The sequence below is a fragment of the Haplochromis burtoni genome, unplaced genomic scaffold (assembly GCF_018398535.1).
Source record: "Haplochromis burtoni strain Fernald_Lab_line unplaced genomic scaffold, NCSU_Asbu1 Contig_171, whole genome shotgun sequence".
NCBI lineage: Eukaryota > Metazoa > Chordata > Actinopteri > Cichliformes > Cichlidae > Haplochromis > Haplochromis burtoni.
The window spans coordinates 1038327-1055130 of record NW_024582532.1 but is presented as its reverse complement, the minus strand read 5'-3'; the positions used below and the strand labels follow the sequence as shown (position 1 = coordinate 1055130).

General features: G+C 40.5%; 2 protein-coding genes across 2 annotated transcripts; one reads left to right on the top strand and one right to left on the bottom strand.

The window, feature by feature from the left end:
• Positions 1 to 24: 24 nt before the first annotated feature.
• On the top strand, positions 25 to 5051 carry naxe (NAD(P)HX epimerase). The gene is made up of 7 exons (XM_005943555.3): positions 25 to 180; positions 1822 to 2011; positions 2090 to 2198; positions 3129 to 3239; positions 3359 to 3469; positions 3811 to 3958; positions 4596 to 5051. Exons 2-7 carry the CDS (start codon positions 1839 to 1841, stop codon positions 4793 to 4795), a joined length of 852 nt encoding a protein of 283 aa, XP_005943617.1. The 5' UTR covers positions 25 to 180; positions 1822 to 1838; the 3' UTR covers positions 4796 to 5051.
• Positions 5052 to 6111: 1060 nt separating this feature from the next.
• On the bottom strand, positions 6112 to 16789 carry scn1bb (sodium channel, voltage-gated, type I, beta b). Its single transcript, XM_005943554.3, has 6 exons — positions 15479 to 16789; positions 15227 to 15393; positions 12315 to 12552; positions 10945 to 11086; positions 8568 to 8642; positions 6112 to 6607 (listed from the first exon to the last, which is right to left on the bottom strand). Exons 1-5 carry the CDS (start codon positions 15525 to 15527, stop codon positions 8573 to 8575), a joined length of 666 nt encoding a protein of 221 aa, XP_005943616.1. The 5' UTR covers positions 15528 to 16789; the 3' UTR covers positions 6112 to 6607; positions 8568 to 8572.
• Positions 16790 to 16804: the final 15 nt, after the last annotated feature.

Genomic DNA, 16804 nt, shown 5'->3' with positions numbered 1-16804 from the left:
CAGGCTTTTATTTTGGAATCCCGGTTTTCAGGTCGCTTTCAAACCCGGAAGTAGCCTACAAGGTCAGGGTGCAAGTGTTGCTCTTGCACAGCGTCAAAGCTCCAAAACTAAGAGCTTTGTGGTTTAAAAGGACAAAACTGCATGTGAAGCTGTCTGCAAGAAAAAGGGTGTTAAAATTTGGTGAGTGTCGCTAATGTTTTGACACGAAGTGGCGCAAATGCTAAACGTTAGCTAGCAAGTCAGAGCTAGATAACAGTGAAGTGGACATGAGAGTGCTCCTACTGTAGCCCTGCGATATTAATGTGTACACAGTAATATCCACATAACCGTGTAATGCAGATAAAATAAAATAAAAATACAAATGCTAATAAACATTTACAAATATTAGTCGCGTTGATCTGAACATAAATCGAACTGGATGTTAGCAAGTGAAATCTGTTTCACTTCAGTGTTCATGGTTCAGACACTTTTTATTTCTGTGCAGTCATGTGGATTAATAAGTACACCCTGACTGCTTTCATTGTAATTAAGAGGGTATGTAGCAGTAAGGTGCTGCTAATCAAATGCACGATTAATTGATCATCAGCACCTGTGAGCACCTCTGTAAAAGCAGAAGTTTAGGCACTTTTGCTGGTCTGCAACATTCAGGTGTGTCAACACAGTACCACAGACTTCCCAGCAAATTCACCAAAAGATCGAACTGTGCAATGTTGATACTCTACAGGCTTCACTTAAATGTTAAAGCTCATGACAGTACAGTTAGAGAAAGACCAAACAAGTCTGGCTCGTTTGGAAGGAGTGTTTTGCAGACACAGGATGTGGTCACCTTACAGTCACCAGGTTGACTGTCTACACCAGTTCATATTTGATTCAACTGTTCTTTAATCTGTCTGACAGCTAAAGCCTGACCCAAATTCAGTCATGCAACAGGACAGTGATGTCTAGCACAGCAGCAAATTGGTGAAAAAGAAAAGAATCAAGGTGTTACAATGGCCAGGTGAAAGACCTCAGCATGATTAAAATGCAGCAGGCTCTTAAGAAAGCTGTGCATTAATAAACACCTGCAAACCTCAAGGAACCGAAGCAATGTTATAAAGAAGAGTAGGACAAAATTCCCCCTTAGTGATGTTAGAGGCTGATAGACTCATACAGGAAATGATTGCTGCTGAATCATGGGCTGTAATTAGTTTTTCACAGGATTGCAGAGATTCCTGTGATAATGTTCCTTTTCACATAATTTTAGCGATACAGATAATAGTTTTCTCTGTATTGATTATTAGTGTATTTACATAAAATAAGTGACTTGTAATCTATTTACATTGGTTTTTATTATTGTTATTTTATTTTTTTAATGCTGCAGTGGTCTAATTCAAGATGATTTTCTCCTGTGGGAGGAAATAAAGCAGTCAGATCTGTAAATATTACTGCACTTAGATAATTTTTTTTGTTTTGATGGTTACACAGAAAATACACTCAGTTTATCTTTACTGTATTAGTTTTGTAATAACACAGTATCATTTTAGTTCATTTTTGTTGTGGAATTTTGTTTTTTAAATGCCTAGTATGGGTTTTTTATTTAGTTTTAATCAACCATGTTCTGGTGTTGCACAGACTGTGTGAGAGTGGGGTGTCTCACCTCTTTCTTTAACGCATACTAAGCAGCAACGCAGACGAAGGGAATGACTGATTAAAAATGCATTTTCTAAGTTTGCAGTCTGCAGGTGTGAGCAAATAAAAGCAAGGAAACAGCGAAAGGAGTGAAACCTGCGTCATCAGCAGACTGAACATTGCTCACTGTGGTCTTTTCTTAAATTTCCTCAGGAGCTTGTATCATCTGGATGTTGAGCGTCCGAGCTCTGTTTGGAATCGGCTTCCTGGTGACCTCACGAGCCGCGACAGCCCTCGCTCAGGCAGGGACATGCCCGTTGCCCGCTGCAGCTAACAGCCACAGAAAGGACTGTTTCAGCAGCACACCGGCATCCACCATGGCCCAGGCCATCAAATATCTCGGGTGAAGGTTTTAACCTTTTCACACATAAGAGTAAAACCAGACTTCATGAGTCTAGACTGACCTGTAAATACTTCACAGGCAGGAGGAGGCCCAGCACATCGACGAGGAGCTCTTCAGTGAGTACGGCTTCAGTGTGGATCAGCTGATGGAGCTGGCTGGACTCAGCTGTGCCACAGCCGTCACACGGGTGAGCGTCACCGCGGGCTCTTATTTTTGAAATGCAAATCTAACGGGAGGAATATTAGTCACTGGACTGGCAACAAACTCTTTTATAATGTAAAATAATTGTTTCAGGAACTAATGTGAGACCTCTACCTATTCCAGCTGCTCAAAAATGAGTTTGGTGTCTTTAGGGTTTGAAAAAAGAAACGAGGGTCGAAAGTGGGGTGTAGAAATATTTTCACTTTTTTCTTCTATTCTATGGTTGAGCCACTTAATCCAGTTACAAAAATAAAAGTTTAAACATTGATGTAAATAGACAGCTACCAACCAGTTACGCAAAAATCGTGTGATGAATTTCCCCAAAAACTCTGATCTAATCTTACTCGTCAGCCTTTATTTTTCTGTAATCAGACTAAAGTAACATTACACTTGATGACGTTATAGTAATGTTGAAACAGTCGTCTTTTTGCACAATCAAAGTCTGAAATGTTTTCACTGCACTTCTAAGTTTGCTGTTGTGGAATTGAGATGCACTTGATACAGCTGCATTTTGCTCGAAGGTGCAGGAAGAAGCTTTACTTGGTTTGCCACAGAACGGGCCCTTAACCTCCTAAGACCCGAACTCTTCCATGACATGCATTTTTAATTTCTCTTTGATATTTGGGCTGATTGGGACCCGATGAATGTAAAAACAAAGAATTGCCTTTTTTTTTTTTTTTTTTTAACCTGATTTTTGTTTCTGAGAAAAATTTGAGCCACATATGAGGATATTCGTCTAAAATTCCGATTGAACAGTGGCAGTATAATGTCCTCGTAAGTGGATATCAGGCCCTTGTAGAGCAAAATTTAGTATTTTGGTCTAAACAACCCAAAATGTGATGTCCACATATGTGGACGCCTGGTCCTAGGAGGTTAAATATATCAAAGTTTATTTTGCTTTCTTTTTTTCCTTCAGGCATATCCACTTACTTCTCTGGTGAAGGCCAGACCTTCTCTGCTAGTGATTTGTGGACCAGGTAACAACGGGGGCGATGGCCTGGTCTGTGCCCGGCATCTGAAACTCTTTGTGAGTGTCTCTCAATTTCACAGAAGAGGAAAATAAACCATTTATTTTCACATCCTCGTTCAGCCTTAAAATCCTAAATTCCTTTTTCCTTCGTTAGTACTTTGTGTGTCTGATTTCAGGGTTACGAGCCGACCATCCTGTACCCAAAGAGGCCAAACAAGCCGCTGTTCCAAGGCCTAACCACACAGTGCCAGAAAATGGAGATCCCCTTCCTGACTGAGATGCCTGAGGTTTGGTGTTAATAAAATATGTAGCTGCAGCTTTATCCACAGTAAACACACAGACACACTGCTTATTGTTTTCTGACTGTGCATTTTGTATGAAGCTGTACAAATGCTCTGTTACACATGAACAGAGCTAATGTAATTAGGCTCCAGTTTAAATTAGCTGTCTAAATGATACTGAGGGGATAAAAGCTCTGTTTTTATTACAGCAAACTAGATGGTGAATAATTTCATTGGTAGCTAAGAGGAGCTTTAGTTGATGGATTTACTCACTGAAATAAATGTGCTTTCAAGCTATTGACTAATTTCTTTGAAACTAACTTATCTGGGTAAAACTGTCTCCTCAGGCCAAAGCGATTGATGAAGCATACAACCTGGTGATAGACGCCATCTTTGGCTTCAGCTTCAAGGGAGCTGTGCGAGAGCCCTTTGGCTCCATCTTGGACACACTGAAAAAGTCCACAGTGCCCATAGCCAGCATCGACATCCCCTCAGGTCAGTCCTCACCTGTCCTTGGGTGACATTACTTTGTGAAGTAACTGGTTACAATACAAAATTACTGCCATTAAAAAGTAATCAATAAGGCATGCACCAGTATAGTGGGGCAGGGGTTAGCACATCACCATGAAGATGTGAATGTGAAGTGCTGTTTTTCTTTGTTAGCCATGCTGACAGACTGCTAACCCTTCAACGATATAACTCGCCTCCCAGCTCATGGCAGATGGGGAAAGCTCCATGTCGCCACAACCTTGAATTGAAATGTCTCTTATAAAAATGGATGTATTAACTTTTGTTAGCATCGCCTCTTAAACTAAACCCAATTTATAGCCAGCTTTTAGCTGAAAAACGTGTGGTTTTGCAGTCCTCCTCGCTGCAGTACGGCTTGCCAGCAATGTTGTGGAGTTCTGCTTATTGTCAGTGAGGATTTATTAAACTGCAGTGCATCTGTCAACAGTCTGGAATGATTATAATCAATAACTGCATGAAGCCTGCTGCATGTCCGCGCTCCCAAACAGAGGATATTGATTTGGGTCTAACAACTGTCGCTAACAGACATACTGCAGATTATCTCAGGAAACAGAAATTTCAGCTGGTTAGTGACAGCCTTTTTTTGTTTGTTTTCATGTTAAAGGTTGGGATGTGGAGCAGGGTAGCACAGATGGACTCCAGCCTGACATGCTCATCTCTCTCACTGCACCAAAGAAATCCGCCTCCCTGTTTAAAGGACGATATCACTTCTTGGGAGGCAGATTTGTGCCACCTGGCTTGGAGAAGAAATATCAACTCAACCTGCCCCAGTACCCCGGCACAGACTGTGTTTTGCAACTCTAAGAGATGTGGGCCATCACTGAAGGGAAATAAGCTGTCACTGGCGTTATAAAGCAATCAGCTTAGCTCAGCATAAAGGCTGTAAACTGGGTGAAACAGCCAGCAGCGTGACATCCGTTCACTCATTAACACGTCTTGTTTGTTGATTTTAAGAGAGCTTATGTGACATAATCGTATGCTGTCATCACACCTGCAGCACAATGGCAGCGTCAGCTAAAGTAAATATGAAAATAAAAAAATTCTTTCCCTGACAAACTGACAAACTTTTTAAAGTTCATATATTCTGCTTTTCCCCCCCAATTTTTTTTTTTTACATATACGTACACGTATATACGTGATGGGAGAAGGGAGCGGGAGATCGACAGACGGATTGGTGCAGCGGCTGCAGTGATGCGGACGCTGTACCGGTCTGTTGTGGTGAAGACAGAGCTGAGTGTAAAAGCGAAGCTTTCAATCTACCGGTCGATCTACGCCCTTACCCTCACCTATGGTCACGAGCTGTGGGTAGTGACCGAAAGAACGAGATCGCGAATACAAACGGTGGAAATGAGCTTCCTCCGAAGGGTGGCTGGCCTCTCCCTTAGAGATAGGGTGAGAAGTTCAGCCATCCGGGAGGGGCTCAGAGTAGAGCAGCTGCTGCTCCACATCGAAAGGAGCCAGCTGAGGTGGTTCGGGCATCTGACAAGGATGCCTCCTGGGTGCGTTGTTGGTGGGATGTTCCACCGGGAGGAGGCCCCGGGGCAGACCCAGGACACGCTGGAGAGATTATATCTTGGCTGGCCTGGAACGCCTTGGTGTTCCCCCGGATAAGCTGGAGGAGGTGGCTGGGGAGAGGGAGGTCTGGGCTTCTCTGCTTGGGCTGCTGCCCCCGCAACCCAGCCCCGGATAAGCGGAAGAAAATGGATGGCTGGATGCATATACGTACACTCACCAGTCATTTCATTAGGTACAGCATGCTAATAATGGGTTAGGCCCTCTTTACCTTCAGAACTGCTTCAATTCTCTGTGGCATAGACTCAAAAAGGTGCTGGAAACATCCCTCAGAGATTTTGGTGCATTGACATGAAACAATCTGCCGTACTGCTCTTAGATCTGGTGACTGGAGGTAATTTGAGTGGACTGAATTCAGTATCATATTTCTAAATATGGTTACAAAAGTGGACGCTCATATTAGACAGGTCCAGTAGAAGAATTAAAAAAAAAGGAAAAAAAAGTTGTTTTGAACATTAAAAATGTAGCTGGAGCTGAGCAGAGCAGACCTCACTTGAAGTCTTCATCATAATCATCAATCATAATATCCAAGCACGACAATTTTCAACCACGTTTTCTCCATTTTTATTAATACATCTTTATTATTGACTGAATCTATAACTAGCAGTTAATTTAGAAATACAGTCTATTGTAGCCCATCACATTCTATTTTAGAAATCACTTACACATATGGTGTTTTTTATACATTATGTGGTGATGATTTAGTAAAAAGCTTTCTTGGACAATTAGCCTCATGGACTCTCCACAACACCACTCATTAAATGCATGACTACATATACTTAAAGAGAAATACTGAACGTACAGTATATGCTTCAGACAATGTGGCTCATTAATGCATAATGGTTTCTCATATAAGTGCAGAACATGCTTTTTGTGCACAGGGTACTATATACAGTGCTGGTACCATGCTCTCCTAGTGTGTTGTCCTTTGTTCGGTTTGTTAAGAAGAAGGTAAAATAGAGGTTTGAGATGAAGAGTTTTTCCCTCAGGTTGTCGTCATGCAGGTCGTTAAGTGGAAGGATGTTTTCAGTCCATGAAGAAAGCCTGAGGACAAAGACGGCTCACGTAAATGGAAGTGCTGGCGCAGAATCAAAGCGACTGAGCTTGTAGAAAATCCAGTTTATCTCTAACTAATCCAACCTCTACAGCCACATTTAAATAATTAAAATGATCTCACAGCTGTTTTCCATTAGTTTCAGCTTTGCACACCTAATCCGTGACAACATATCTGTGTTAGATGGTGCCATAAATAATGCTTTTACACTTTATTAGAGAAAACAAATCAGTTTTATATTTAGTAATGAGGTTTGGATTACATGGTGGTGTAGCCTTTTGGACTCCAATAATACTTAATTCCTAATATTTCACAAAGGTTTATTATCGTGTCCTTAGGGGTAGATCATCTGCGTCCATCTCCTCCTCTGTCACAACAACCCTCTGCATGTCCTCCTTCACTACATCATGAATCTTCTCTGCAGTCTTCCTCTTTTCTTCCTGACTTGCATCTTCAACATCCTTTGTCAGATATATCCACCTTCCCTCCTCTGCATATGTCAGCCTTTCCTTTCTAACTTTGGCTCCAAACTGCCCTACCTGAGCTGTCCCTCTGATGCAGTGGTCTCTAATCCTGTCTATTCTGGTCACTACCAGTGAAAACGTTAGCATCTTCTTTTTGTTAGTACCACCATCTCCAAAACATGCATCACAGCAGGTCTCACTACCATCTTGTACATTTTCTCTTTCACTCTTGCTTCTATCCTTCTGCCAGAAATCACCCCTAACACTTGCCTCCACCCACTCCATCCTGCCTACACTCGCTTCTTCATCTCTCTTGTACATTGTCTTTTGCTTTGGATGGTTGAGCCCAGGTATTTAAATTCATCTACTTTCACTACCTTTGCTCCTTGCATGTTCACCTCTCCAACTGTGTCCCCCTCATTCACACACATGTATTGCGTCTTGCTTCTACTGCGTTTCATACATACCATACCCCCACCTCTCCATGCTCTCTTCCACCTGCTCCCTATTCTCACTACCAATCACAGCGTCATCTGCAAACATCAAGAGTTCCTCCTGCCTGACCTCATCTGTCAATCTGTCCAGCACTACTGCAAACAAGAACAGGCTCAGAACTGATCCCTGATGTAATCCCACCCTTACCTTGTACCAACTGTCACTGCAGCTGCACACCTCACCCCACTAAAATATATTTTCTCTAGATCCACTATGAATAATTGAAGTGCAGACTTTTACCTTTAAATTAAGGAATGTTATAAAAATAGTGGATTAACTGCTTAGGAATTACAGTGACTTTTTCACACAGTCCTTCATGTGTGGGTGTTAGTCTGACGTCTAAAACACACATTTTCACCTAACTGAGGGTACAGTATTTGTATCACACAATTAGCAAAGGTGGTCCCACTTTAACACTTTAGCTGTGAAAAAATATAGTTGAGCAGAAATTCAAGGGATCCACCTTTCTAACCTTTCATTAATTTCCCTCAAAAATATACTTTAGTGCAAGAACTCAGTATTTAAATCTACAAAGTTTATTTTGCACTTTCTAGTAAATGCTAACTTAGCAGCCTAATAGCCTAGCTTAGCTTCATGGACATCCATAGAACAACTAGCTTGGCTATATCCATAGAAAAGTGCAAAAATGACCCTTAATGACCTTTACATAATGTTTTCAATAAAAGTACACAGTCTAGAAATAACAAAACTTTCACCATAATAATACAATCAGAAAATTGCTAGACTAGATAATAAGTAAAGAGCAATTTTTTCTGTTATATTTTATACTTGACGTCGTTATTGTTGCTACAGGGACACAGTTTACTTAGATCAAACATGATGTTTGAAACAAAGCCGTGGTTAGGAGTGGTCAGCTGACAGGGTCTAATGACATTTATGTAGTGTTTCTAATTATTCTAAAATACATTGTAACAGTAGGTATCTTTTATGGAAAGATGACATCCATTTTCATTAAATGATCACAACGTACCTGTGCTATTCTCCGACTTGTACCCCTGCACAGTTATCTTTACTTTCCGAGGCTATCGCTAAATATTCAGCATTTCTGGAAAGGAAAAAAAGAAAATCAGTTCCAGCAATCATCTGCAATGTTTTCTTTCATCACAATGACATGGGTTAAAAAATGCAAAAATAAAAAGATACAGGTTTGATTTTCTTTTCGACTTACAGGAGGAAGGTTTTGGTTTTGACTAGGGAGGAGGATGGCAGGATGAAAACACGACAAGGCGACAAGAGGGAACGGGACAAAGACACACAAGTGAACGCACACAAACACGATGGAGACAGCGACAGTCTTATAGTAAAGGAAACAGGCAAAGGTAAAGGCAAAAGTTAAAATTATAGGTGTGATTATAGCAGGACAATAAAGAATGGCATGACTCATGGGGAAATACACACTTTTCACAACTTCCCACTCACACCAAATTTGTTTTTGAGGAAAGTACCATTCACGTCAAACACTGTAAGCCAAACAAACACCTAATATACAAGTATCAATGAGAAGGAAACCGCAACTGCTTTCACATATCTCTTATCATTTCTGCATATAAATTTGTCTCTTTGGCAGTCTGCCAAACCATATCCCTCTTCTGTGACTCTTCTCCTTTTGCACACCGAGGAAAGTTAACTTCTTAACATGCAACAGGTCATGAGTTAAGATGAGCATTTAGGGTTGAGTTTGGGTTGGGTTAACATCCACCTTTTTATGATGTCATTTTCACCTGTTTGGATTCAGGAGACAAATACCCTCTCAACTCCAAAGAATCTCATTTATTTTATAAAGCTTATAGTTAGGGCTGGATCAGGTGATTCTGAATGATCCCTTAGGTATGCTGCTTCAGGCTGCTGGGACACTTCCCATGAGGCACTGAGCAGTTCTTCCCACTCTCCTGGATGTGCTTATATGCAACTATTGCAACCTTTGTCTACTTCCTTCCATACTTTGTGTCTGCTCGTGGTCTCTCTCTGCTTTCCTTTCCTTTCTTCCTTTTAACCTCATCTCTCAACCATTCAGGCCAGGTTGCTGCCCTCCCACAGCTTGATTCTGCCGGAAGGTTCTTCTTGTTAAAAGGTAGTTCTTACTCACAGTGGATCCTCTGATTTTTTGTGGGTTCTCTCTATAACGATGTGCAGTCTTTACCTTGCAATAAAATAACATAATCTGTGGATTTTGTTGGGTTTTTCCTTCAGTAAGGATTTCTTAGTTTATAGTTGAGGTTTTTTGTAATTATAGCAAAAATGTAACAGATGTGTTGATTACTTCTAGGTTCTATTTCATCTCAAGATTCTCATTTAGTGTTTTAGTTCTTCCTACTTTTGAAATCAGTTTTTCTTCAACGTTTAGAATACCCCTATACTTGATTTGATTTGGTTTGGTCTGGTCTCTCTGATGTCTTCTTCAATTTTGTTGTCAAGTGTTTCTCTTTTCCGTGGTTTCCCCATTTGGGTACTTCCTGTTTTATTTTGTTGCTTTTTGGTCTCTTGTACATTATCATTAGTATTATTTCCTTTGTTATTGTCTTAATTAGTTTCAGCTGTGCCCTGTTAATCTGGTGTTTCCACTTTTCCTGATTGCTTCCTGTGCCCATTTAATGCCTCAGTTTCTATCAGTTTTTTGTTCAGTTACACTCTAACCCTGCTGCCCTCTTTAGCTTTATGTCATGTTTCTTTAATTTTCCACGTTGTCTCAATAATATTTTAGGTTTTTTTTCCTGTTTAATTAGTCCATCTCTGAAAGCTGTATTTGGTTCAGCCTTTAATCTGTGACATTTAAAGCACCTTGAGGTGACTGTTAGTGTGAAGTACAATTATTTTAATTTAATTTTTGCCTAATTGGAACACCTAAAATGTTTTTACCCAACCTGCAGACACAAAATTCTGGAATCCCAAGCTTACACTCACACAGTGTTTACTTCCTTCAGCTGGAGAACTAAAATTTGCTTTCATTTGCACCTCTGAGTGAGTTTATAATGCTGGTGTGACCGGGCCTTAACCCAAATTTGTCTTTCATCAATATCTACAAATATGCATGCCAATAAGTGCCAGAAAATAAGGAGTCTCAGATATGTTTGTTTCCTTTTCAACTGTGAAATGACTTAATTACACATCTTGGTCCACAATAGCAACGCGTAACTCATTTCATTTTGAGCTACAAACTAATATTGGCCAACATATCTGCATCCAGTTCATAACTGCAACCAGAAACACTTTTATAAGCCTTTAACATATAAGCACATCTTGTATATCTTTTCAAGCTGAATCTTGAAATGAAAAGGCTCAACTGTATATACAAGATTCTGACATGCATTAAGTCAGCATGCATTTACGTGTAAGAGAAAAATACTTACGCCGCTTCTCGTAATGCTTCTTCTCCAGCTGCTGCTATCTTTCTGTAACAGTATATCATCTCTATGAGGAGCCAGAGCTGCAGGCCGATGATGGACACGTACATCATAACCTCTGACACGATGGAAGCTGTACCTCTGGTGGCTGCATACAGGAAACCAGGAAAGACGAGACAAACAAACAAACAAACAAAACAAAGGTGACCTGACGGGGTCGAGAAAAAGCTGAAACCACCTAAAACCTAAAGAGGAAACATCTGTTCTATCTAAAATCTTTTGTTTTCAACCACAAGAGCCACACGCATCGAAATAAAGAATTCTATGCTTGAATAGTCTTAGTTTTTTCTTGCAGAAGAATCACTTTTGTGACATTGTGCAGTCTGCCTGTGAGACACTACTGAGTCTAATCAAAATATATAATATATAGGAATTTTGGACCACTTCACAACATTGCTTCGGTTCATTACAATTTGCAGGCATTCGTTTATGCAAAGCTCTCTTAAGAGCCTAAATATTTGCAAAATATCTATTAATTAATCATAATTCGTTCCAAAGTTACAGTTAAGAGACAGTTTTCCAGACGTATTTAAAGCCTAGTCCTAGATTCAAAGGGAAATTAAATTAAGATCGCCGCAAAGTCTAAGACTAGACTTGATCCGTGTCTGGGAGACTGAACCAAAGAGCGCGCAGTTATATATGCTTACTGTTATGCTGCCTGATAGTAATGCATTTATCAGGAAACATTAAATAATTCATCTAAGCTGCTGAACTGGCAGCGTGTCAGTATCCACGATTAGATATGTTTCTTCCATCTATTGAAAACTGTAGAGAGTAAATATCAGCCACTGATGAAATAGAAGTGAAACAAAATGAATGTTGCTTCCATTTTAATCATAACAGAGACTAGGAGGCTTCTTTATTGACAGTGCCAGAATCTTCAACCTCTGAAAATGGAGGCAGGCTGCATTCTCATAATATCAAAGCTCCGTTGTTGTTCAGGGACCTCCAGGTTAATAGGAATGCACACTGCACTCACAGTGAGATTTAAAAGAGTGACGGTCTGTATTGTGCGAGCGTGAATCAGTTTGTGAAATGCTTCTGCAATCACAGAGTCTGCTTAAGTCTAAATAAGGCCTGAAAATGCTCAGCCACCTCCACCATTGATCGCCACATTTACACGTAAGAAAGATAAATGCATTCAAAAAAATTTCCAAAAATCTAAATCTGACTGGTCAAACCACACTTTTCAACCTTATTTCAATATGCATAATATATTTTAACATTTAGCAATAAATTAGCTTTTTCTTGTTAACTGTCCTCAGATGTCTTTAAGTCTACTTGCTCAGATACTAATGACCTGTATAAAGTCGTACCTTTCCCCACCACACTGAGGTGCACCACTTTGCTGACAACGTCGTTGTACTCGTAGTTTTCGTAGGAGAGGATGCGGTTGAAAAAGCACCGGTAAGTGCCCGAGTCATTGAAGGTGACATTTAACAGGTATATGGACGCATCTTGAATGTCTCTGCTCCTTTTGCTTCCGTTCCAGTCGACACGATCCACAAACTGGTCACTCTCAATGGTGGGGCCATCCTCATTGTAGGTGTACATCTGGAGGACACAGAGATCATTTAAGGTTGTGTTCATTACCAGTTATATGCAACACCTTTGCATGAGTGACGGTTAAAATTAATTTTTCATTATTTATGTTATTCTTGGCCTTGGTGTAGCCGCTCAGTTTGTTTCCTCCCTTAAAGAGAACTTAATTCTGATTGGCTGTCCCCCATAAACAGAAGATCGGAACAGTTGTGGGTGGAGCTTCTGTTCTCACAGCTAATACCAGGTGTCTGAGATGACTCTATTGGGATATACGCACTCCATGACATCACACAGAGCCAAGGGTAGAAGAAACTGTCAGAAACAGAGCATTTGGCTCACAGGTGTTACTTTTAAAAACACTGAAACTTTGGCGGTGTCTAATATGAACATCCACCAATGAGCTATTATGTTATTTAGGCTACGATGTTGTAGGTTGTGTATTATTATTATTATTATTTTGGAAATGTGTTTCATATCTCTTGAAAATCAAGGATTTAGTGTAAAAACTGTCAGTAACTCGTAAACATTTATTGCTAAATGTTTGTTAAACCCTTGAATTAGAGCAGAAAGTCTACACTTCAGCTGTACCCTGATTGTTTGATTTCAAATTGGAAGCAACAATGAAAAAAATATGTCCAGGTTCATGAGTAAAAAACATACTCCATTATTTAGATGTATTTTCAGTTAATTGGTTAAGTAAACACACTTGACAGCTCCAAATGGATATCATGTGAGAGGAAAATACCTCGTTACCATATTGTAGATGGATGTGTTGGCTCCGATTTAAATTTGTCTACACCCCCAGTCACCCCATATGAAACATACTTTCCCCTGAAACTGTTCAGGCATATTTTTTTAAATTTTAAAACGACCGTTCAGACACTACTGTACTGAAATACATCCACGGCTACATTAACACAGCATGCACTGCGGCATCAAACAGAGAATCCAGCACAAGGTCAGCAGAGCTCTCTCTGACACTTTGATGACCTCAGTGGGGTAAAATGTTCCAATTGATTCCCATCTGAAGCTCATAACGGTCTCATCACTGGGTGCTATTATGTGACTGAGGACCGTACTGTAGGTGTCTATGTGTGAGTAAGTGAGAGAGACAGGAAGGAGGAGAGCTTTGGTGTGCACTATATATAAGTGCATATATAAATAGCTCAAGTCCTGAGAGAAGTAGCCCACAAGTTTGATTTTATGGATGCTTGCATGACTAAGACTTCCTGCTCCAAACCTCCCATATAGTCAGCAGTGCTGCTTGTTGTGTACAAAGCAGAATTTAAGGTCCAGCAGAGGTAGCGGCTTCGCTGTCCTCTGAAAATCTGGGGATGGCCTGTTTGCCTGCAGAGAGCTCTGTCTGTGGGCCACTCTTGCTTGTACTGTTGTTGGTCTGTCAGCCGCAGAGAAAGTTACAAAACTCAAAGAGCTGAAGTGAAACAATGAAACGTGTCCATTGCAGAACTTTCAGTTGTTTTTCATGCTGTACTCCTGGTGAACCCTGCTCTCGCTCCCTTCTCTGTCCCACTGTTTTGCCATAAAGTGATTTTCAAGATTTACCAAAAAATTGTTGCCTGTATTTAAACAGTTTTAAATGACTTGTTTACCTAAAATCTGTCAAACGTATCATCAAGTCATTTTTGGCCGGACAAAACATTTTTATCACAAGGTTGACGCTCAAACCAGTTTTTGGCAAAATTACTTTTCTGTATCTTTCATTTATCCAGGTAGAAAAAGTGTCATTGACATAAATGTATTTTTCAAGAGATTTTGCAGAAATTGCAACAAGCATAAATAGCACCATAGTTCTGTAAAGATATTATTAAATTGGCCAAAAAGGATTGGGTTGATTAGAATTTAGGTATTATTTTATAGATAACCTCTTCATGAATCCAGTTAATTTACCAACACGAGGAGATATTACACATACATACATCAGAAACATCAGAAATCTTTTTGGTGCAACACCGGCCCACTTGTTGACGTGTATGTCATCCAGTTCAGCGATGCACAGTGAGGATCTTGGAAGACTAAAATTTGTTTTAATCTCCATCATCAAAACTGCAATTAGGAAATGAGAGCTCTTTTCCTGAAGGATATTGCTTCTCCTTCAAATGTACTGAGATCGTTTTGTGTGATAGTAACTGGAAGAAGCTCTGGCTTTTGCAGTTATTTTCTTCTACCTTAACAAGGTGAAAGAAGCATCCTTTAAAGTGCTCCACTGGTTTTATCCTACTGAAAGTGTCCTTAAAAAGACTCAAACCTGACATTATGTTTGTCTTTCAGTTATTTTAGCTTTACCTCTACTCTTGCCTACTGAAACAGCATGTTTACGTTTATGTAAGTGATTCCCGATTGGTTTGGAAAGATATTTTATTTGGACTCCATCAAGACAATAACGCAAACTCTTGTGAATTTCAGATTAATCTGATTTTTTTTAATTCTGTGCCAAATTTCATATTCACAAATGTAAGTTTCTAAACTGAAACGAATGCAGTTCCACAATCATATTCCTACTGCCGTCCCCCCTGAAAATATATTGAACAGTGTTTATTTTATATAAATAAAGCAGCAAGTTACTTCTATACTTTGTTCCTTCTTCTAATAAATGTTTATTTTTTAAAAAAGATGGGGGAAACCCAGATCTGCAGGGCCATAAATCCCACTTCATGGAAACACTCACCAGAAAAAAGTCCGCCTCCCCTTTTGGCCTGAAGTACCATTCGACGCTGGCTTCACCTCTCACCTCACTCCTTCTTTTGCAGGAGATGCAGCCCAGCTTAAAACCCTTGCCTGCTACAGCTTCAGTGTCCGAGTCCACCTCTGCACAGGCCCCGTGACACTGGTACACTGTTTACAAGAAAAGAAGAGAAGTCATCAGCCTGGGTTAACAAGGTGTCATAGCAAAACACTGCCAGGAATCACGCCCACTCACCAAACAGCGTGCAGAGGAAGGAAAATAGCAGAAAACGTAGTAGTGCCATAACTCCAGATGTTTTATCGAAGGATGGGCCTCAAAAAGTACAACCCTAAAACGGTTCTTGAAGCTTTCACGGAGCCTAGATACACTCACGCACTGAGCACCTCCGAGTTTGCAATAGCAGGATGGATATTTGCAAATGTTTTCTTGTAGATTTCAGGAAGCTTATCTGTATTGTTTTTTTTTAAGTGCAGGCTGATGTCATGTGTTGGTGACAACTAGCAGCTAAACATGCATTGTAAAGTGCAAACCGTATACGCGTAAATGTAATGTCCCGTGGAACCACTCAGGTCTTTGGCTCAAGCCGGCAACAGTTTCCAGAATTCTGGTTGCAGAATTTATTGCCACAAATTATTGCTCCTTTTGAGACAGTTCCCCCAATTTACACACCCACTGGCCTCCCGCATCCACGCGGTGACCTTTTCTGCTATCAATAATCAAATAGCTTATGAAACGATCCAGATATCTGTTAACTCACAGTGCTCCCCAGATCCGCACCCTGAGGTTATGATTTTTTTTCCCTGAGGTCCTTTTAATATGAGATGCAGAGAGCAATCAGTAGACCTCCCTGGGGCATGCGCCGCTCTAAATGTTGGAAAATTACAGAGAGTATAGACGCTTACGAGGTTAAAATGAATGTGTTCAAGAGTGCAACATGCCAGCTACTGAATAAACGTCAACAATACATTTACATGCCAGTGCATTTATAATCAATTTGCATGCTCTACGGCAGGAAACAAATGGCTACCTTTTACAGGGTACACGCTACCAGTATTTAATAGAGACCAGTCTAATGGTCTAATGGTAATTATCCTTAATCGGATCAATGAAATCAGAGCCACTGTCCTGATCAGGCCTCCTCTCCTCGAGCAGAGTCGTCTCTCCTGGAAAGAATATAGAAAAATACTGTCCTCTCCTGCGATGGCAGCTATATATTTTTTTGTATAATTTCAGCTATCTAATGACCCCGTGTTCGGAGAAGAGATGTTTCGTTCGCGTTGGCATTGCAGGTCAAACTGCGTGAGCGCACACGCAGGCATATAAGCCAGACACGCAATTTAAAAAAAAAAACCACACACAACCCTCAAATAAATCCGTCCAGTGCTCAGTTAACGGTGTTTTCTCCTGCGCCACAGCGGCACCTCTGTTGAGAGGCTGATGCTGCAGATGCACTGCGGTAAAAACAGCCAAGCGTGTGTGAGACAGGGCAGGTGCTGCATGTGACAGCTCTTTGAGCCTCTTCTGTACGGGTTTTTAAACTGATGCTCATTTAACCCTGCC

Excerpts from the sequence above, each read along its gene's own strand:
- naxe (XM_005943555.3), top strand. The coding sequence starts at position 1,839 with ATGTTGAGCGTCCGAGCTCTGTTTGGAATCGGCTTCCTGGTGACCTCA. Across the intron at positions 2,199-3,128 it reads GTGCCACAGCCGTCACACGG|GCATATCCACTTACTTCTCT; the intron begins GTGAGCGTCACC and ends TTTTTCCTTCAG. Across the intron at positions 3,959-4,595 it reads CAGCATCGACATCCCCTCAG|GTTGGGATGTGGAGCAGGGT; the intron begins GTCAGTCCTCAC and ends TTCATGTTAAAG.
- scn1bb (XM_005943554.3), bottom strand. The coding sequence starts at position 15,527 with ATGGCACTACTACGTTTTCTGCTATTTTCCTTCCTCTGCACGCTGTTT. Across the intron at positions 15,394-15,478 it reads CTTCCTCTGCACGCTGTTTG|TGTACCAGTGTCACGGGGCC; the intron begins GTGAGTGGGCGT and ends TCTTGTAAACAG. Across the intron at positions 12,553-15,226 it reads GGGAGGCGGACTTTTTTCTG|ATGTACACCTACAATGAGGA; the intron begins GTGAGTGTTTCC and ends TGTGTCCTCCAG.